Below are 21,749 nucleotides of genomic sequence, written 5' to 3' on the forward strand. Positions count from 1 at the left end.
TTTTTTTTTCGCTAAATCGGGAATTCTGTTTTTTCCTTGATTGAAAAGTTTTCCGTTTACTAAACAAGTTACTAGTAGCGGCTTCTAAAATAGACTCACTGTCTCAAGTATTATTATTTTTTATACTCCGATATAGACCGAGAGATCGAAATAACTGTGGGTGGGATTAATTATTGGTCATTTAAAGGGATTCTCGGGCTGTTTAGAACAACACTTCTCACGAGAGTGAAAAAGTCCCAACGAATTTTCTCCCGTCTCCCGTTCTGGGCCTCATTTTTCCTGGATTCTGAAATATTATATTAAAAATATGTTACTTTATCGTCATTCGCATTCGAAAAAACAAATCCTAAACGAGCTTAAGATTTCAAGCAGTTTAAAGATGCGGCGTAATTTGCGTTTTGTTGGAAGGAACACGAGTGTGTATTGCCGAAAAAAACTTCCCTCACTGTCATTTATTTCTGTGTTTTAGCTCAGAAGAAGGAAATTCGTTTTCCGATACCTTGGTAATTGACTTATTTTCCTGTTCACCGCACAGGCCAATCCAGTTTATATAGACTCTTTAAAATTAACAATACTTATATAGTTTCTTGCTGTTTAAATTAGCAATAACACAATTTCAAGCAGGAAGCCTGTTTTCATCTTAAAATGGTTATTTTGGGACATGAAGGTAAACAAAACACCGATTGACAAGGTTACTTAAATCATATATTACCAATGAATGCGGAGTTGAGTAAGGGCAACAATTTCGAAAAGGGATTGCATGTTAAGCAACATCAACGGAAGATACTGTTTTAGACAATATTAGTGAAGAATACAAGGTTGTAAAACGGAATGAGTTATTCGTTTGGTCAATTTGGAGTGCAAGTTCTAGATATAGTAGGGTCTTAAGTCTAAAATGTTTTGTAATAAAAAAATAAATAAATACTGAAACATATATAACGAGAACAAATTAAAAATTAACAATATTTGTACATTACAGTTTCACATATCATTTAGTTTAGAATATAAATATTTTTAAATTGTTAGGAAAAGGATGTCATTCTCAAAAACACGAAACTTCAACATTAACAAACTAGAGAACGGATATGCAGTCTTAAACAATGAACTTTTCAAACGAGGTAACGTGACAATGGCAATGATTCTCCTAACAACTTATTTAAAAGCGTTTTGTAACTTTTCACATTTTACTGCAAACAACTGTATCCAGGGACGTTTGACTTCCATTGGACACATTCGACTCTCCCTCAAAATTAGCACCTTTCTCTTTCTCCGTTGGTGAAAGCACCAAACAAGAATTTGAAAGATGCATATTTGAATCATCAACACTTAATATAGATGGAAACGTAACTTCTGGCTCGTCACTATCCCTTGCGCCATCTTCTGATGGCCTATACATCTCTACCATTTGCATCAAACAGTCTCTAAATAGTTCACTCTGTCCGTCCATATTATGAGTCTCACCCTAAAACGCCATAGCAGGTGAATCCGAGTGCAACACTTGTCGGGCTGTTATTGCCAATGGGATTTAAGCATGAAATTACCTGTTTAACCCTCAAGAAAGATCCTGCGAATCGCCAAAGTCCTGCAAAACCGCAGTTTTGCAAATAATGCATATTCTCTTGCGTTGTACACTCGCACGTAATCATTGTTTGTATAATAGTGCGCACAGCAGCCAACGTCTCCAAATCATGGTTTCCAGTTAATATGTATTTTAAGTTTTGGTCCAATAAGTTATATCTGATGGACGAATTTATAAAACCGATTAGCTTCCATCAATAACGTTACTGCTAAGAACTTACATTACTGGAAATACCCTGGGAAACACCGTAGCACCTTCAGCTAGAAACTGGTAGAGAGTTCGAGTTTCTATTTCTCCAGTACTGCACTTGGCAAGAGTGGCAAGAGTAGTAAGTACGAGAGCTTGTGTGCCAAAATCTGTTAACACCTCTGGATCCAAGAGAACATTATTTTCGTTGCTGACTGACGCTCTAGTACTTCGGTCCTGAAACCCAATCATAAGTATACGGTGAAACTTCTGCTATAAACCACAACTTTCATCCAATCAAATCTTATTTAGTACCCAAACTCTTCAAAGCGGCCCGCTTGCAGAACAAGCTACCAGTCTTGCAAGAACTGAACATTAACTTTTCATAATTTTACACAACTTATAGTATCTGTATTTAACAGTTTTACTGTATTAATGGTACTGTACCAATACTGAAACCATTTAATTAGCATACCTGCATTTGAGTGGTGGTCGTGCTGGTGGTTGTGGTCGTGCTGGTAGTTGTGGTCGTGCCAGTGGTTGTTGTGACAGGTTGCTTATTTAGTAATGTTTGTGTGCTAGTGGATTCATCAAGATTATCGCAAGACTTCTGCATTTGGGTCGAGTTATTGCTAACAGCGCTATTCGAGATTGAAGCCTCGGGTTGTTGAGGTACAGAACACGGACTCGACTCCATTAAGAAGTTTTCTTCAGACAATGAATTTGCGATGTATCTTGGGATGGAATGTTTAACGTGACATCTACTTCTTACTTCTTCTGAATAACCAATTAGTGCTAAAACAAAGGGTGTTGACAAACAAAGCAAAATGGACTGAGACGGTGAAATTACCTGTTAAATAGGCCACACTTTCTGGGGTTACTTCGAACTTATCTTTTTTATTAGGTTTGGCAACTATCGATAGTAACATCGTAAGAACTCTAATCGTTCTAGATACGGTCGTAGCAGTACTATGCCGATATCCCTTGAGCAAATGTCCCACTAGAGCGAAATGGAAGTTTGTTCTGAAGCTCAAACCAACATTGTGATCCATTTGTTTGAAATATGACTCCAGTGGATTTCTAGTTAGCATCATAGCTTCTTCCAATGACTGAAATTTAATATTATCTGTAATACAGTTAGTGAAAACGATAATTCATGACTACATACAGTTGTATCGAATATTCCTTGAGAGTCCAGAGTGTGAAGATTTTGTTCCAACAGTGCCAAACCCACAGCATATAAATTAGACTCGTTCAACTGCAGCACTGATACAGCCACCCAAAATATTGACTTGTGAATGGGGGAATCAGATGACAACACCGGCTGTAATCTAGTCAAGCACATTATGGAAGCTTCGAGCAAGATAATATCATTCCAAGATTCCAGCGATTTAATCATAGTTCGCATAATCTGAACCACTTCTGAATTAGTAGCATTTTTTGCAATGCAACCGAAGACTATGAGAGCTCGGGGTTGTAAAGCAGAGTTATAACAGTAGGCCAGACTTCTTGCCAATACAATCCATTGGTTCAGCCAATCACAGTCTTCGACCTCATTCATGCAGGCTTCCAATATTTCCAGAAGTGAATCAGTAATTACTTCTAAGGAACTAAGTGAGACTCGTTCTCTCTCTTGGATAGCTGCAGTGTTAGTTAACTTATCTCTATCATTTGAGGAAATAATTGAGGCAGTTGGTGTCGTTGCGCTATTTGGTATTGTTTGTGCCATCTGGCATGGATGCCCACATGCCTGATGATGGCATTGTATTCCTGGGCCTTTATCACAAGAAATAAACATTCGAGAATCTCCTGGGTGATTAATCCCCAATCTAAACGCTGTGACTGAGGCGTTTTTCACTTTACTTACGCCAAAGAGAACATAATATTTAGGCAATGCAAATTCGTCTAAGGAGAGACGTAAGAATTTTTGGACATCTTCAGAAAACCGGGGCTCGGTACAGGTACAAAGAGAATGGATTATATTCATAACCAATCCATGGGTTGCCGCTCTCATATTAATGGACCCCGCACAAACTAATATTGTTGCCGTATGGAATAAGTAAGGTAGATGGCGCACAACATCTAGACAGTTATTGAAAGAAAGCATGAGGAGATAGCGGGCCAAAACGGTTAAATCGTCCCACATGGAGTTATTTTCTAATGCAGTTATCGGAAGGATTCCTTCTGGTACCTTAAAATAATGCGAGTTTAATAACATACAATCTACGAGTAAAGAGCAATTGATTTTACCTCTATTTGCAATGTAGTAAGATTGCGGATGACTTTAAAAAACCTGGCAATGGTCTTTTTAGCCACTAATTGGATGTTAGATGAAGCAAGTGCGACTGTAGTGTCAGCCAAAACTTCTACCATCAAAGGACTATGTCCGTCACTAACAGAGCAACTGAGAAAGGTGTCCAAAATAATATCAATTAGATCGGAAACTTGCCCCAATGTACCCCAAATCTTAGCTTGGACCGAGGGATACATTTCAGTTTCTTTGATGGTCAACACAATCAGCTTTTCCAATATTTCGCCAACTTTTTTATATCTTTTATAGTCATCTGTAGGCTTGCAGAATTTCACCAGATTCGGAAGCCATGGAGTCATATACTCCAGACACAAGTGCTTCAATTCAATGCTAGACACTCTAAATCCCTGGATACATTCCTCTAAGAACTCCAAAGTCAAATGCGGCTCATTTGTAGCTAGCTTTTCCGATATCGACTTGATAAACAGAGTATTGTTGGATGGAATGCACAGCCCTTGCGTTTCTAAAAGCTGCCCTTCAATTTTCAAATCAAACGTAGCCGTTAGAGCACATAAGAGGTTGTAAGCTGCTGTGCGTAACATTGGATCGTGAACTCCCAAGTTCAATAATGCCATATTCAACAAGGTTCCTGGTACATCTTTCGGCCGAATTTTTTGATGTACGCTAACGGTATCCTGAAATTTAAACTCAGTTTTTCATCTTTAAGGGCCTGTGTTGCACTGTTACATGACATACTGTATATGTACTCTGGAAAGTTACATACACTTGTAGGTAAAAAAATCTCCCCACAATTTTCTATCTATTTCGATAAAGAGGGTTTACCATAGGTGATAAATAAGAACACACGTAAGTGACAACAAATTATTGTTCTAGATATTTGCAGCTGGCTGGTAGTTTTATATATAAACAATTTCATTTTATTTTATCATAGATCCAAAATGAAATTGCGGTAATCGTTTAGATAATTTTCAGTTTTTTTTCGGATCATAAACATTTGAATGGATAAGAAACTTCTGTTTACTGTACATTTCAGAATCCTTATGATTGTGTGTATCTCCTTACCTATGACCAAAAGTCCTGCAATATGTTAAAATGATGAGATAATAATAAATATGAAAATTAATAAATAGCACATTTCGCGGTAAAGACAGTTTAGCCTACAATGTATGTAAATTTTAGTTGATAAATTTACGCAAACCTGAAAAGAAAATTGGTTTGGGATTGAAATGCCTGCATTGATAGCTCTGCGTCATACCAGAAGTAGCAGCAAGTTTCGCAAACTAGTTCACTAACATATGCTATTATGCGCTCGATTTTCGGGATAAAACAACATATTGATGACATACAATACATAACTGGTCTCTTAAAACGAACATCAGCTTCCTTAAAATAAGAGAAAATAAGGCGAAACATCCAAAACTGAAAATTTACACTATTTGATGAAGATTGCCACAAATACCAGAACACTTGTGCTCACAAGGCTTAGGCAGGAGACGGTAGAATAAACGTACGGGCAATTTCTTGAACTCCTAGAAATCTAGTACGATTCCAAGAAATTAATGACTTACGTTCGTTAAATAATTGAACTATTGATATACGTTTTAAGAGTCCAGATGAGAGACAATTATTGGTCGTTTCCAACGAATACTTACAGGCTGACTCAGTTCCCATCTGTTTCTTATGTGGATAATAGCTTGTACAATAGCATCACAATCGTTATGGATAAAGCTCAAGGGGCCACTTTCGTTAGCTATAGTTAAAGTAAACTGATTATCATCGACCAAACATACTTCTTCAATTTCAGAAGCGTAATAAACATCGTTCAGGTAAATAGCATGAGCAAAAACTTTGGTTCTTTCTGCCGAAGTAATTTGAATAGCCGTCGGACCTACTTTTATAGAAACTTTGGTATCTTTGTGCGATAATTTTAAGGCATTATGAAACACTTTCAAGTCTTCATCTAAACTTAGCGTAGCGCCTGGAAGTTTCTGTTGTTCTGGATCAATATAGTCGTTTATTTTCGAAGGGTGATCTAGGAACACAATTTTGCGGTTCCCCTGAAAAGTACAGAAGGTTTTAATTTACAAAGCGCACAATAAACCATTAGCTCGTTGAAGACATCAAAAGTGCTATTGGAAACCTAGTCAAAGTTGTCTTGGGGGTCAAATTTATAAAGTATACGTGCACAAGTTTACCTTAAGAGCACCAAATATTCTGTCGTGATATTTGGTGTATTCCCTAACCCAACTGTTGCAATTATAAATATAAGCTGCATGGATATTTTCAATTGCTACTTCAGGTAAAACGCAAAACCACCCCTGTAAGCATTCAGGCCTAAACCTATTCTCAGAACTGGTTCGTGTAAAATCAACTACCAGTTCAAATGGAGCGTGACAAAATGGTTTAAGAGTTAAAATGACATGATAGATTAATAAATCGCCGTTTGTCTCTCCGATCCTGAAAGTACTGTTTCTGAAATTAACTGGATCTACAAGAATATCTTGGGTATTACTTGAATCTCCTGGCAATATAGTAAAATACTGGAAAGCCAGCCCGGCTAGTGCCGGCTTGATAAAAGACGTTCAGCGCTTTTACCGACTTAAACTCTTCCTTTTCATCGATGTTATGACGAGTCATAAGGTCTTCGAAGTTACTGGACGACATATCCAGGGCACGCCACCTTGGGTTAGTTGTAAATAGTGTACTAAAATCGAAATAGATCTAATAATTACAATCACTACCATGAAATTTTCGACTTACTGTGAATCGAAAGTCTTATGCTCTGGAGGCCCTAAATAAGCCAGCAAAGTAGCCATTTTATCAAAGGGACGCCTCCCTACAGATCTATGATCTCGACTACTGGACAAGTAATCTCCTATTTTCTCCTGATGATTCCATAAGAGCCGATGCAAAGTTAAAATATTAGCATCTGAGATGAAGGACCTAGAATGCGACCCTTCATCGATAGTTTCACAATCTGAAGCAATGGTGATAAAGAATCTTCTTCCAGTTTCAAAGTGACTCCTTAAAAAGTCGTTGAAAGGCAACATATGTTGTTCTTTGCTGAATTCCACATGGTTCGCAATGTTTTGCAAAATCTTCGAAAGCAGCATTAATCCTCTTTTGATGATAGGCGGTATTTGTTCGCTAACAATGCCCATTTCATGTGGAGACACAATAGCTGGATTGATAAATCTCAAAAAAATCACTGTTCCCACAGCACCTATATTGTTTTGCGGAACCTGTGGGAACCGTTTGCTCAACACTTGATATAAACAGTGGCACATGGATCTAAGCTGTGGAGGAAATTTGTTTGCAGATGATACTATAGCATCGAACACTTTCTGAGTAAACGCCATAAGGTTTTTTCGGTTTTCTTCAATGTCTTCGCTGGGATCCAATCTGGCTGGATCTACTTCGAAACTCTGCAAAGGCTCTTCATCTAACAACAATTGGATCAAAGGCTGCAAAAGGTTCTGCAAGTAACTAGCGCCGTATATTTTAAAACAGAACGCCATTATTTTACTTCCCAGAGAATTGCCTCTGAATAACGTGTGCAAGCAATCTGACTTGTCTACTTCCCGATAGAACATGTTCCACAGCAAGGGCGATAAGAGATGTTTAGCATCAAAGAATGTCACCAAAACTCGCGCCAATTCATTCATTTGCAAACCTGTTACGACGTCTGCTAAAGCAATTGCAATCGGCAACTCTCCTTTATCGCTAATCATTGTAACCAGTTGTATCAGTTGTTCAAATCTATCCGCGAAAACAGTTTCAGCTAGAGTATCAAATTCAGTGCCTTGCTGCAGTATTTTCGTCAATACTTCTATGAAAGCTGCTCTTGTTTGGAGGTCCTTGTTGTAACCCAGATCTAGCAAAAATGAAAGCGATCCAAAATAGTTTACTAGATGCAGCAAATAAGAAGAAATCTATCATTTTGCGCCAGTAAAACGTTAAAGTAAAGTAGTCTAATTTAAGATGGAATACCTACCGATGGAATGCATTAACCCACTATCAATGTTTGCTGAAAGAAGATTCGACATGGCTTGTATGGTTGCGCTACGCAAATTGGATAAATTTTCAGAGTTCAGACGATGTCTACACTCTTCGCTGTCTGATAAATCTAAAATATCTGATCCGCTCAAAGGGTCGGAGCAATCATTCAAGAGGTTCATGAACAAAGTGAAGTACTTCAAGAACAACTGACTCTTGGCTCCCATCAGGTCCCCTCCATCCGATTCTTCAGGTTGCAGGGGAAGAGCTCGTAGTAAAGCCGCTACAGCTTGCATAGCCGACTGATCTAATTCTCTGGTCATATCAGTGACATCATTTCCACTGGGTGGTGAAATTTGATGACTAGATCCCATGACCCAGTCAGTGAGATATTCGACAAGTTTATTTCTAAACTTCATTTCTTGACGAAAAGCCAAGTCGTCTCGTCGGTCCATCATCACTTCAACTAACTGACATAGTTTGGTTTTTATGTGAATTGCATGAACCGACATATCAAGATGTCGAGAATATCTGACTATTTGCAGCATCATTCCTTCAATACTAGTAACACTCAAGTGTTCTGATGGTTGATCGCTTCTGGTGTAATCCAAAATGTTCTTTAATATTACAATGATGTGTTCTATGAATTGCGTGTTAAATTCTGTAACAGTGACTTGGCCGCTTTGATCGAAAAACTTGTCTATTATTAGTTTTATTTGTTCGAATAGAATGGGATAAAGAGCAGCTGCCATTTCATGACCTAATAGTTCTTTCACATGCTTTTGGATCTGCGTTCCAAATTTCTCATTATTACAGACCAGAAGTTTTAAGAGCAACTCAACAAACCTATGAATAAAAATACAGCAGTACATTAAAAACTCCCAATTCCCAAATTTCATAACACTTACTGAATGATATTACTGCCGTCATATTCACTAGGATGCGCCCTGGAAGCATTTACTGAGGCACAGCGCCTCGTGCTGAAGTTAGCTTCACTCATAGAACTTATTGTATTCAAAGAAGACATACTGGAATATCCAGAACCACTTCCAATATTGGTACTATGCACGCCATACAAATTTGGTGGATGCCCCTGCGATTTGTTTTTGGCTTGTAAACAAACACCACCGAGAGCACAAAGAAACCCGGTCATATTGGCCCATTCTAAAATCTGTTCCTTCTGAAAAAGAAACTCGATTGCTTTCCCTCCTGTCCGCAAAGTTAATATTAAATAGTGTAGTTCCGCATCTACATGGCTCATGAACGCGAAGCACATAGATTAGATCCTTCCGTTATCAACATATTCTAGACAAGAAACATTCGAGACCCCTAAAAATGCTACTCGAACTGCGCCCATAAAGACTTTATTTCCGTAGACCATATTGTAAGGTTTGAAGAGAGGAACGATAGCCTAGGAGGAAAATTAGGAAGATATTTAAGAGGCATGAACATTAAGAAGACAATTAGGAATGTGTGGGGCTTCTAGGATTGTATCATTCTAAGAGTTCTGTTGAGAATCAGTAAAATAGCCACCACCAGATTAAATAGTGGTAAAGTAGAAGTTTCAGTGCGCGGAAATCGTGACAGAATGAGATTTTTTTTATGGAGTTTACCTCAAGTTCATGCTCTGAATTTTGATGGGACGCTCGTCGTTTCCCTGCAGATCGGTGGAAAGGTTCCAACTGGCCATCTTCAGATCTGGTTTTTGATGACGCCGAAATAGTTTTGTAGCAGGCCGACCAATTTTTATACGTTTCTTCCCATGCAGGATAAACTCCAGTTGAGCAATGCTCAATCTTCCTTAGTAGCGCCATGATGCGCTTTTGCAGTGCTAACCGACCTGGACATAATATAACTCACATACAAGGTATGTTTTTATACGATTGTTGTTACCAGTGGTAAGAACGGTGGCAGCTTGAGCGAGTTCCATGTAAATAGTATAGTTTGGTACCATTGTGGTAATACTTATTTCGTCATGCATGCAAATAATTTCCGCTTCTTGGCACAACAATGAAAAGCAACTCATCGCAATGAGAACAGCCTCCATTTCAATGCTCCATAAATACATGAAATACACAACCTTGAAATTAAGATATGAAATACAAAATCAAAGCCGCACCTCACAGCAATATACTATGTGTACTTAATACAAACCAATTGTTTACCTCTAGCTTAACGTGGGCTTGAAGAGAATGACTAATAGAACTACCTAACGTGGCAAAGTCCTTATGTTTCGTCAAAAATGCATTTCTGTAAACTAAAATCTCACGAAGCCATTTCAAAATATCCGTATAGTTAACGTATTGGTGCTGTATCAATTTTCCAGAGATTTGACTCAAAACCTGAGATCCCACATCCCAGAAGGTGTTGATGGGAGCGTCAGGATTCCACATTTCAATTTTTTCTGGTTGATGAAGAACAAGCAAAGCATCCATTGCTTCCTGAACTACATCTGGCAAAGCTTGTAGGTGAACTAACGATACAAGACCATTTATCAAATCCAGAGTGCAGCTTTGAACTTCATGCCCAGGTTTTCCACGTTGGCCCAAAAATAAATCTGGACAAAAATGTATAAGCCTGACCATATATAATAAGATGCCTTTATATCCGGGTGGATCGTCAGCACCTGACCGGTACTTTTGCAATGAATCTTTGTTTCCTTTTAGAACATTCATCACACGCAAAGGCATGTGTTGGTTGTAGCCGGGAGAACTAACTTTACCGAGAACATCGGAAAATATGTTCTTTAATTGTAAAGAACTATTGTAAACATTATCAACCGTAGGCCACCAAGACATCCTTGGTTGGGTTACTATTTGAAATAAAGCCTTGGTCAAGACAAAATGATACGTTGGAGGTGAATTGATGTTTAAGCAAGCAAGGAAGCAATCACTGCTGTTCGGATACACCCGAAATACTGATACAAAGCAATCAATCATGCCGTCAATATCTTGATTGGCATATGTTCTCCGAGCGTATGGATTCGTTGGGTTAAACAGCAAGGCCTAAAATAGGATCAGCTCACTAATCGGAAGATGCAAAGTAAAATGCAACTTTACCTTAAGATCATTCATGATAGGTTGAACAATGATGAAAATAGGTCTAACCTTGATGTCCTTAACATATGTTGCTGCCCTACATAACTTTATTCCAGCTATGATGGCAGCTTCGATTGACTGTTTATTATTTGAATGCAAGCCTAACGACTTTTTAATATTATCAATGTAGTTCTTCTTTCTCACATATTTTGTAATTACACCACTAGTTTCGGTAACATTTAGGTCCTCAAGAACATTCTAAATGAGAAGTTATACATGAGTTTGACCGTAATAAGTCGATGCATGACCGAATACTTACTGGAACGAGAATAAGCAACATCATTTGTAAAGACCACATATTCGTTTTGATTTTCTTATTATCACTGAAAGCTTCGATGATATCAAACAGTTGGTCTGCGTTCTTACATAGTTCATCGTCAGGATTCGCCTGGTATTTGGAAAATTCAACTGGATACGTTTCAATCCAGTTCCAAATAGCACGTTCAAGCGATATCACGAATAATTGCTGAGCATTCTTTCGAAGTTGCTTAAATTTGGATAAACCCTCGAGAAAAAGCTTTGATAATTTCTTAGCGTCCACATTAATGTGTTGTATGAGTTCAATTTCGCTCAACTCCACAATCTCTTCGGACGAAGAAGCGCATTCTTGCAACTTAGAAGTAATTCTTGTAAAAACAATATTGAAAAAATTTACAGACAACGCAAAAAGTACTTTACTCGCTAATGAACGTAAAGCATGTGTGTTTGGATTATTTTCTGGAAAAGTATCTAAAACATAGAGTTTCGTTAAATATTGTTATCCGGATAACTACGATTGGTTTAAGGGAAAGCGTTTTAGTACCTTTAATAAGGTAACTGCAAATTTCTTTGAGCACCATTTTCAGGTTTTGACTTTCCTCCATAGTCAAAGAAATTGAGTCTCTTGGTTGAATGCTGAAGCATTTTTCTAGGGTGTCGAGGACTATAAATAAACTGTCAAAATAATTTTTTTCTTGTTCCGATCCATGCTTTTGATTCTTGTCGTACTATAAAAAATGCTGTGTAAACAAACTGTGCTAAATAAAACTAGAATTTAATTAGAAACTACTTCTTTATTGTCAACGTAAATCAAGCCAATTGTTAACAAAACTAATCATTTAGAACACCTACTTTCCTGTTGGATGCTTTATACTAAATTTTTTGATTTTGCTTTATTACACGAGCCAGTCTGCGGTGTTTTCTTACACCCTGACAACATCTGCTACATGCAGATGTTCTTCTATTTTAGTAGTATCGACCTTTTGCGCATTTTAGTATTAATTAATAGAGGATGAACAACAAACCTCACGAGGTTTAACGCAGCGCGTATTCCAATTGCTCTTGAAAACTTGTCCGAGAATGCATAATTTTATATAATCCGAATTGAAAAAGTTGGTACTTTCACCTGGAGTTGCTTGACAAAGTATCGCTTATCAATACAATTACATACTTGTTTTTTAAACAAAGAAAATCAAAGGAATTTGCCGATGCACCAGGAGAAAACAACTGATGTTACTTTGAAACTAATAGGGTACAACACACATAGAAAACCTTTCAACACTGAAGAAATGCCATTTATTTAGATAGCACGTCGTATAGATTCTTGAAATCGCCGCGCCAACGAGCTCTAAGAGCCAGGGAATTATGCTAATTTGAATAGAATTGCTGGTTTTCAAAATTGCAGCCGGAAAAAGTTGCTGAACAAAAACACGTAGAGATACAATCCGCAGGAACCGTTTTTTTACGAAACTGTTTATTCTAGTAAATTTCATCCCTGTTGAAAAAAATGTGTCACTTCCAGACCTAGTAAAAAAAAGGCCGGTAGCCTTCAGACCAACACTTTGTCAGTGATTACTGATTACCAACGGGCTTTATCAATGGGTCTGCCATAATTAAAATTGGTGAGCACCTATTATGGGTGTTATTGTCTGCAGACTCTGTTAATTGAGTGAGACTTTCACCATATTAAAATGGAGATGGAAAAAAAGATTAAGTCTCGCCTAGTAAAACGATTCATTGTTTTGCTCCGTAATTCCTACAACTAAATTTTCGAAAGCCACAGAGCCTCAGTTAGAATAATATTATTCAGTTAGCATTGTTGCGAAGTAATCTGGGTTTGTATTCATACAATTTTATATACCTTTCGTCAGATAGTTGGTTAGTATTTATACTACTGAACAGCAATATCATGCAGAATCAAGCACTAGCAAGCGGTATCAACAAAGTACATTTCCTCAACACTGATGCCTTTAGAACAGTTGCAATAGAAGTGAAAAAAAAACAAAACGTAAATAATAAAAAAATAATTTATTGAAAACTATTACAAACAATTGATATAAAAAATAAATTAAATTAAATTAAGTAAGTGGTCTTAAAGATAGGTTTATGAGCGGTGAAATAGCATAATGAAATCTAATCTGGATGCCAATCTTTCTCTGATGGGGGGATGAGTGAAGTGCGAGAAGTTCTTAACAACTAACCATCTAAGTACCTATTGCGTTTGTTAGTAAGCAAACATACCAGTAACTAAAAGCAGTATGCAATAGAAGTGCATAACATTGGTATGCCTTTCTATCGCAAAAGTTGGGCAAACTAGAAAACCACACTTATTGACTGAAGAAGCAATTAATCAACATTATTTATTCTTCATTTATTTTGCGAAATATGACTGAAATTATTTTATTTGTTAGAAAAAGGCAAAGTTAAGGATTAGTAAAAGTTGCAATCTAGTGATACTATGTTATTGGCAAAGAGTTGCTAATCCTAACTAGTGAACTGTAGCAAGTGTTAGTAACGTAATGGTTTTTAAAAACATTTTACATATGATTGATTAATGGCCACTGAGCAAGACAAGAAGCACAGTTGTTATGTGGGTGCAGGTAGCCAAATAAGTGAAATTAAAGACCATTTTAATTCATAATTATGCCTAAGTAAAATGCACAGGGAAAAACAACTTACAGTTTCGTTCACTTTTTTAAGGACTTTAACAAAACCATCAAGCACTAAAGAAAACTTGTACTTAGATATTTGAATGATACAGTTTTTGTTCTGTTCCTGATTTAGAGTGGTGTGAGTTGTTTGAGGACCAATTCGACAAGGTAACTAAAATAAAAAATAAATTGAGAACCAAATGGACTTCTGGAATTGAATTATCAGTGGAGATGTAAATATTGATTAGTTGGTGGGCAGCATCACCCGATGGTATTTGTTATTGAACAATTAAACCGCGTCACTCACCTGATCCCCAAATCTGTTAATTAAGTGATCAGCCCATAAGCTCGGCTTTTGCGTTGCCATTTTCTTTTAAAACACAATTTTATTTCACATTTTCTCTGAGCTCCTCGTACAGCCTGACATTTTTGGAAATGGTGCAGGCTTGACAACTGACAAATCTTGCATACAAGCGTAGAACACGTTACGATTCCTATTCCTACCTTAGAACATTGTGACCGGAACGCAGTCCAATATTCAAACTCAGATCCAACATGGCGGAGAAATCGTTAATTTAAATTATTCACGATTAATTAAGCGATTTAATTGATTTAGGCAGCAAATATTTGCTGAATTCAGCAGGGGGTCGCAAACGCTCCTTTCCAATATTAACTGAACTTGATCAGTATGTATTTGACCAAAGTAGATCGTTTTTCATCTGATTCTTTTATTTTTGTTTATATGATATCAATAGCTGTGAATATTTTACTGCATGCATCAACAGGCTGCTTTATTAATAATGTCACTAAAGGTCCTCGAAATGAAAAATATGGAAAATTGCGACGAAATAAAAAACTATTTTGGCTATTGGCTAAAGGCATTAGAAGCAAAGAAATTCATTAATTATGTTATAATCACTTGGCAGTTTATATTATTAAATTTATATTTTTAATCGATGTTTCCGCTTTGATTTTTTAAGGAAATTCCTGAAGCAAGTATGAATCTAATTGCATTAGAAATTAAATGTTGTTAGCCTTTTACTTAATGTTATAAAAAGACAGTGAAACTGATATTTTATGGCTGATGCAATATAATTTTGGAGAAAATAATAGGAATTATTAGATATATTTGAGATAGGTAACCAAGTTTTTGTACACATTTCTAGCTACTTTGTACACATTAAGTTACTTTTCTTCATGTACCAGTGGCATAATCTGTGGGGCAGATTGTGCCTTTGGAACCGAATAAAATTTGATTGTTTATAGAGATTTGGTTTCTCTTTGAAGCGTTATCTGTAGCCATTTGTGTTCTGCTAGTCCAGGGGGTGGTAAAAATTAAGCACTTCAGATAATTTTTCTAGAGGGTGGCAAATGAAAAAATGCAAAATTGAGCAAAATTTTTTTTGGACACCAAATACCATGAAACATTTTTTTAATTTTTATTTATCCCTTTTATTTGCAGGCTGATCTCAAAAAATCATTCGGTCTTGCAGCGTTGACTATTATGCACTTAGTCCAATTGTGACGATCTAAAGCTCATGTTGAAGCTTAAACTTCCTAGACAATTTAAGAGAAAAACTCAATATGCAGGGTTGCATAAAAAACTCAGAATTGCCCCGAAATCTGTGTTCATTCATGCAACCCGATATATTATAATTTTTCTAATTCGACTATGAATTTTTAGCTTCAATGTGAGCCCTAAATTTAAAAAATCGATTCAAGAGAAATCAATTTACTGCTGAAAGAGCCACAAGTTGATTTTTTTCAGACCACTCTGCAAATAAACGAGATGGTAGACAAATTGAACAACCTTTATCGAGATGAGATACTCTATATTAATGCTTGTGGTTGAAATAGAAAAAAATCTATGTAACTAAGAGATGTGAAACTTGCTCCAATTTTGCATTATTGCATTTGCCACACCAGGTGCAGCAACTTTATCCGTAGCAATAATTGAATGCAAAAACACCCACTAACCGAAAAATACTAGCACTAAATAACGCTCCAAACATAAATCAAATAGCTGGCAGCAATCAGAATTAATCCAGCTCTAAAATTAGTCGAAATTTGTTCGTGTAACGTCTATTTTGTTGAGCACTTAATTAAGAGATTACGGACAACTTTAATTTTCTACATTTAAACGATCAACACACTTAAGATGGATTTACCCTGTATTTGACTAGGATGACCAGCAATTCGTTTTTTTTTGGTTGGACTGGGTGAATAAATAATCATATTTACAGCGATCCTTTAAAATCTTCAGAAAGTTCAATATTGACGACATAGTTTCCAGTTTATTTCAACTAGTTGGTTATTGAACTATTTTGTGCATGAAAATTCGTACAACTAAAACCATGGATTTAAAATAGAAAACTCTCATACACTTATTTCCAAAATTATTGTACTCAACATTTAACAGAATTAAAGAAATCGTTCCTATGAATAAAAAAGAACTAGTAAATTCTTGGCAAATTCCACTCTTTTGCGAAAAAACGAAGTCGTTTGGCGAAACTGGCATTTATCGTTTGTCTGCTGTTTGTTAATGTTCAATATTTTAAAATTATTTTAAAAACGGAACAATTTGTTCAAAATGAAGGCCGTTTTCGCACTAATTCTGTATTTTATTGTTTTATTATTTAACTTCGACGGAATTCTCGGGGAAGCTTTGCTGATGGATTTTGTTGATAGTCAACTTTCGGGTAAGATAGGAGGATGATAAGTATACATTACAGCTAGGTATTTATTAGGATAGCCCATTAACTTAGAAACTTTATTAAACCAATACGTGTTTGCTGCATAAAACCGGCAATGTTTCAAAATTGCAACAATATTCCACGTTGCTGATTTATCGTGTTCATAAAAAAATGTCCCATTAAATAGTATCTTCTAACCATTACTGTATTAACTTGTTGATAAAGTAAGTCAAGCAAGCTTTACTTACAAACTGCACCATAATAAATTCGCTTGAGGGAACATTTTAGATTTTTTAGTTACGTGAAATAAATAGATAGTGCTTGGCTTTCAAAACGATAAAATCAAAGTAAAATATGTTTTTAATAAAGTACCTATTTTTAATTAAGCACCAACTCCTTGCAATTTTTCCTCGGACTGCCATCATTTGAAAAATGCAGTCTGCATGGACGACTACTGTAATTGTAACGGCAGTAAGTTTTGTGTCAGCAATTTGGAGCAAAGACTTCTTAAGCTGGGAGAAAATTGCGAAAGTTCATCAGATTGCCTCATTGAAAATTCTGTATGCCAGGAGAGAAAATGCAGGTGCATAGAGGGAACTGCTGCGGGTATTGATGGAAGAAAGTGTATCAAAGGTAAAGCTCCATTTTTCACATCAGTAGCGCCTTAACTAATAACTGTTGTATCTTAGGTCAGGAATCTGTACTAAATGCTAATAACCAATGTAACAACGAAGGTTGCCAATGCAAGGCCGGCTATGTTTCAAACCTTGCATCTACTGAATGTTTGAAAATTGCCGAAGAATTATATTCTGCATGTGCTGAAGATGTACAATGTCTTTCCAAATTTGAAAACTCTATTTGCCATGAGGGTCTCTGCCGATGCAACGAAAGCTTTAAATATGATGCAATTGACAACATGTGCTCTAAAGATTTATGTAAGTATTATTTATTTGCCGAATTATTTGAAGAAAATGTTAGTTTTCATTCTGATTTCAGCTTTCATTACTGGATCCTTGAACGAAAGTGACAGTCGGACTCCAACGGGATGCGTTGATGGTATCTGCAAGGAACAGGAAGTTGAACTTTCTCTCAGTAAGTGTGCTTTAGAATTATCCTGATCTTAACCAATCTAACAAAGCGTCCCATAAATATTCATTCATTTGGACAGGAGGTATAGTTAAGTTTTCTTTTCCAGGCGGTAGTACCCTCCTAGTACCTTCCGCGTCTCTTCTCATATTATTCGTTGTGGCTTTATGGTTCAGCAACAATGTCCAAGTCATTTAGAGCCCAAATTCCCACCAGGTTTTCATACAGCTTGAATTTATCCTGGAAAACAGCAATAAATACTTTTTTAATGTACATATTTCATGAGAATATCGTTTACTAACTCGATTAATATATGATGATTGATCAAATCTATGCATTCAAACGGTTTTTCTTATGAAGTTACTTCACTGTCCCTATCCACTTGTGAACTATAATTAGTGACTATGGAGTAATTTTAACATTGAAACATGCATTATTAATACTTAAAGCGACGACTAAAGCCCATGAAACAAATATAAGCAATGCAGCGGCAGCAACCGCCTAACGATAGGTATATTTGAAAATACTCGCAAAATATTTTATGTACTTTATTAGATGGTACCCAACTAAAACACATTATCTTTATATGTGGAAGCTTCAAATATATCTGAGCTTACTGAAAATGACAAAGACATTTTTTCAAATAGAAAAGCTAAACTTCCCTTTGCAAACTGTCTCATGTTTCGTAAATGCGTCATTCTGGCAGTTGCACCTCTAATTCATATTCTGCTTCGTTAAACGTTCTTTTTTGGACCAATTGCGAATATGAGCAATTTTTTTTTACAGAAGCAGATAACCCACGCATAGGTGCTCTATGTGATGGGTTTCGAAAGGAGCAGAAAATCGGTTGTACGGTTGGTAGGTGCGAATGCCCAGAAGAACGGAAATTCTGCACTAATAGGGCAGAGTTGAGTAGGCACATGAATAAAGGGCAGAGTAAGAAACGGCTAGACTCTAGAGCGAGTTCTGTTGATTCCCCCAAAATAGAACATATTAGCCGCACTTATACACTTGGACGTAAGTATCATTTTTTTTAAGTAAAGGGGCTCTATTTTTTTAAATAAAAATCGTTTTGAAGCTTTCTCTATAGTCAGAGAAGTTTAACGTTTTAAGTTCTGTAAGCGTTTCCTAAAATAAAAGTTAATTCAAGCATGCTCTCTGGAAATATGCCCTTAAGGCTTGCTACAACTTATATGAAGTCTAAAATAAACCGTGAACACGGGCTGCAATCTTATTTGATTGAATCTCTTTTCTGTCTTGTCGTAATCTGATTTGTTTGAGAAACCCGGATTTTCAATGTTTGCTCTGATTTTCTGCTCACTTTGTATTTATTGAGCTGTTAATACTTTCACAACTGTACAGTTACTTAATCAATTGACATATTTTTTTGTTCTTTGAGTCATTTGGATGGTTGGATTCGATCATCGGCTTCTATGTATCTTCTATAGTTAGCTGATTTGCTTAGATTCGACAAGTTTGTTTGAGCTACTGCAATTAGGGCCGATTGGAATTCATTTATCGAATACATATGTATGAGTGTATTTTCAACCAACAACTTTTGATTGTTAACTTAAGACCCATTATTCTGGTCTGTGTGTGATCTTCAAAATATCTCTATTGTTTCAGGTTTCCAACAAGATCTCGTTGCATTAGTGAAGTACCATGTCCCGTTCATTGGATCATTCGCGGGGGCTATAACAATTATCATTTTCGGCTTTTCTATTCAGGCGATCTGTGCTTATTCGAAATGGCGCGGCATGGTTGCTTTATGCACATTAATATTTTTTTTAACTTGTTGGCTGATATATTTGATCTATCAATTAGAGTTGGGTCAACTGGTCTTGACTTACTTCTATCTCGGGGCGATACTCTGTTTCGGTTTCCTGTTTTTCATCGTATTTTTTGCCATTTTGGAAAGGCACCAACGGCACCAACGGTACCAACTACGCCAACGACAAAATTAGCCGTAAATTAAAAGAAATACCTACTTTTTATTTTTGCATATATTTTTAGATTGAAAGAGCGTACAGCCGCTTAGTTCTTTGGAGATATTCAAATCTTATATTTTTAAAGTGCAATGGAATTGTGATCAAAGGTCAAAATCGTATTCTCTCATACAAAGCAAATTATTAAGTGGAATTGAAAGTCTTTTTTATTGTTTCAGGATTCGGAATTCCGAGTGACCATCATGAAATTAAACGGAAAGAAAATTTAAGGGTGAGACGTCAGTTCCAAATTAGCGTGACTGGGGTTGCTATCATCCTTATAACTACTTTTGTCTTATTTTATGTTCAAACTGATGAGACTCATTTGTTTGTACTTTTCCCACTTTTGATTTTCTGGTTATGTAAAACTGACTATACAGCCTGGTCGAAATTCGGCGATTTGTCTGCTCTTTATATGGTGAACGCTGATATATTTGTATGTTTAGTATTGCTCTTTTCTTGGTACTTTTACCGACGATTCTTTTCTTCACGTAAGTCTCGAAAAATACCTGTGCGTAGACATTCAGACGAACATGATCGTCCATTTGTGCGTCGCTATGTGTTCCCACCGGCAAGCCCTTGAGGTGGCCCAGAACGAAGAAGACAACACCAGGACTAATTTCAGAATGGATTTCACTACTAAAGCAGCGCCATTATTTGGGGTAAAAACGATTATTGTTTCTTTACCGCCCATCTACTTTTGACTTAATATAAAATAGTTTCGTAACTTTTCATGACGTTAAATCTGTTCCAGAAAAGTAGATTCATCTATCTCGACCGTTAACGGTTTTGGAATTTGCATCTCCTGAAAAAATATACCTAAATTAATTTCAATTCATATCGACATAACTTGTTTTACTACATATGTTTTAAATAGTTTTAAATAGGTTTTTCAAAGTTTAGGTTTCGGGTTCGGCTGGAGACTATTTTTTTACAAAAAAATCTAACTATTCTAATTCTAAAGTTCCAACTCACGTAACAAATCAAAATTGATATATGTAAAATATTTCTAAAAATCTTAAACTTTTTTAAAACTAGGAACGCACACTTCGTATATTTTGTAGAATTCTCAACGTGATGATCGCATATTATATTTAATGAAATTGTGATAATGAAACAATCATAGACACGGATGAATTAAGTAATTTAAGTAATTGATTAGTAAAGCGGAATATTTCAGGATATTATCTTAGGAAACTAAATAAATTATCATACAACTACAAAATTCAGAAAATGTAATAAACATTGCGATATTTATAAAAATTATCGTTTTTCCTGCTCGACTACACTTTAAAAGAAACAGTAGTTTTAAGACGAAAATCATATTCGAACTGCTTTAACCACATTTGAGCTGTAGTTTAGTTAACTGAGTTTAATCGAAACATATTTGGTTACATCAGTTAAGCTTACAAACATTAACGAATTTTCAACACATATTTTTTTTGTTTCAGTTATAGTCGTAGCTGTATTTCTCGGTGCTACTCCAAGTTCATGGCTTTCTAGAATAGCATCAGTTCTTAAGATTTATGCAGTCCTAATCGTTACTATGTTACAAGTTTTAAAAATTAAAATAGAAGTTTTTGTATCTGCATTTACCAAATCAATAACGCAGCTTTTGGTGTTATCACTCTATATACTTTTTATAACCTACTTTGCTTCTAAATTCATAGATATCCTGTGCGATAAAGTACCTGTTTATAGGATTTATTTTTAGTACCACTCTTTTATAACTTTAATTACTCTCATATGGATTTACACTTTTTTATATTACCGATTGTGTCTGTTATATAATTTAAAAAATGTAAATAAGAAGCAATTATATGTTTGTAAATATATGTTTCATTATTATGTCGGCCGTTGTTTAACTTGTCTTTGAATTTCCTTAAAATAAATCTTCTTATTCACCGTGAAGGACACCCTTGAAGGCAATAAATCAAAAAAATCA

The 21,749-nt window shown here is 36.0% G+C and overlaps 2 protein-coding genes across 6 annotated transcripts; one reads left to right on the forward strand and one right to left on the reverse strand.

Moving 5' to 3' along the window:
- Positions 1-683: 683 nt before the first annotated feature.
- LOC109532901 (neurofibromin) lies at positions 684-14,533 on the reverse strand. 2 transcript variants are annotated; one of them, XM_019898036.2, is made up of 21 exons: positions 14,348-14,533; positions 14,069-14,212; positions 11,934-12,117; positions 11,391-11,860; positions 11,093-11,329; positions 10,199-11,038; positions 9,927-10,113; positions 9,647-9,873; positions 8,942-9,213; positions 8,032-8,879; positions 6,798-7,911; positions 6,550-6,741; positions 6,233-6,494; positions 5,690-6,094; positions 4,016-4,711; positions 2,934-3,956; positions 2,616-2,874; positions 2,241-2,560; positions 1,800-2,002; positions 1,542-1,737; positions 684-1,462 (listed from the first exon to the last, which is right to left on the reverse strand). In XM_019898036.2, exons 1-21 carry the CDS (start codon positions 14,405-14,407, stop codon positions 1,178-1,180), a joined length of 8,424 nt encoding a protein of 2,807 aa, XP_019753595.1. In that variant the 5' UTR covers positions 14,408-14,533; the 3' UTR covers positions 684-1,177. The 2 variants fall into 2 exon arrangements, with proteins under 2 accessions (XP_019753595.1, XP_019753594.1); XM_019898035.2 differs by having other exon boundaries at positions 6,233-6,503.
- Positions 14,534-16,553: 2,020 nt separating this feature from the next.
- Positions 16,554-21,593, forward strand: LOC109532947 (prion-like-(Q/N-rich) domain-bearing protein 25). 4 transcript variants are annotated; one of them, XR_007282471.1, is made up of 7 exons: positions 16,554-16,739; positions 17,121-17,366; positions 17,423-17,668; positions 17,730-17,825; positions 18,606-18,836; positions 19,984-20,466; positions 21,256-21,516. XR_007282471.1 is itself a non-coding variant. In XM_019898100.2 (6 exons), the coding sequence occupies exons 1-6, from the start codon at positions 16,631-16,633 to the stop codon at positions 21,516-21,518; spliced, it is 1,191 nt and encodes a 396-aa protein (XP_019753659.1). In that variant the 5' UTR covers positions 16,554-16,630; the 3' UTR covers positions 21,519-21,593. The 4 variants fall into 4 exon arrangements, 3 of the variants coding, with proteins under 3 accessions (XP_019753659.1, XP_019753658.1, XP_019753660.1); XM_019898100.2 differs by lacking the exon at positions 19,984-20,466 and having other exon boundaries at positions 21,256-21,593; XM_019898099.2 differs by lacking the exons at positions 19,984-20,466; positions 21,256-21,516 and adding an exon at positions 19,446-19,969.
- The last annotated feature ends 156 nt before the right edge of the window (positions 21,594-21,749 follow it).

This window comes from Dendroctonus ponderosae, unplaced genomic scaffold (genome assembly GCF_020466585.1).
Source record: "Dendroctonus ponderosae isolate FM_Combo_2020 unplaced genomic scaffold, Dpon_F_20191213v2 Dpon_F_20191213_1, whole genome shotgun sequence".
NCBI lineage: Eukaryota > Metazoa > Arthropoda > Insecta > Coleoptera > Curculionidae > Dendroctonus > Dendroctonus ponderosae.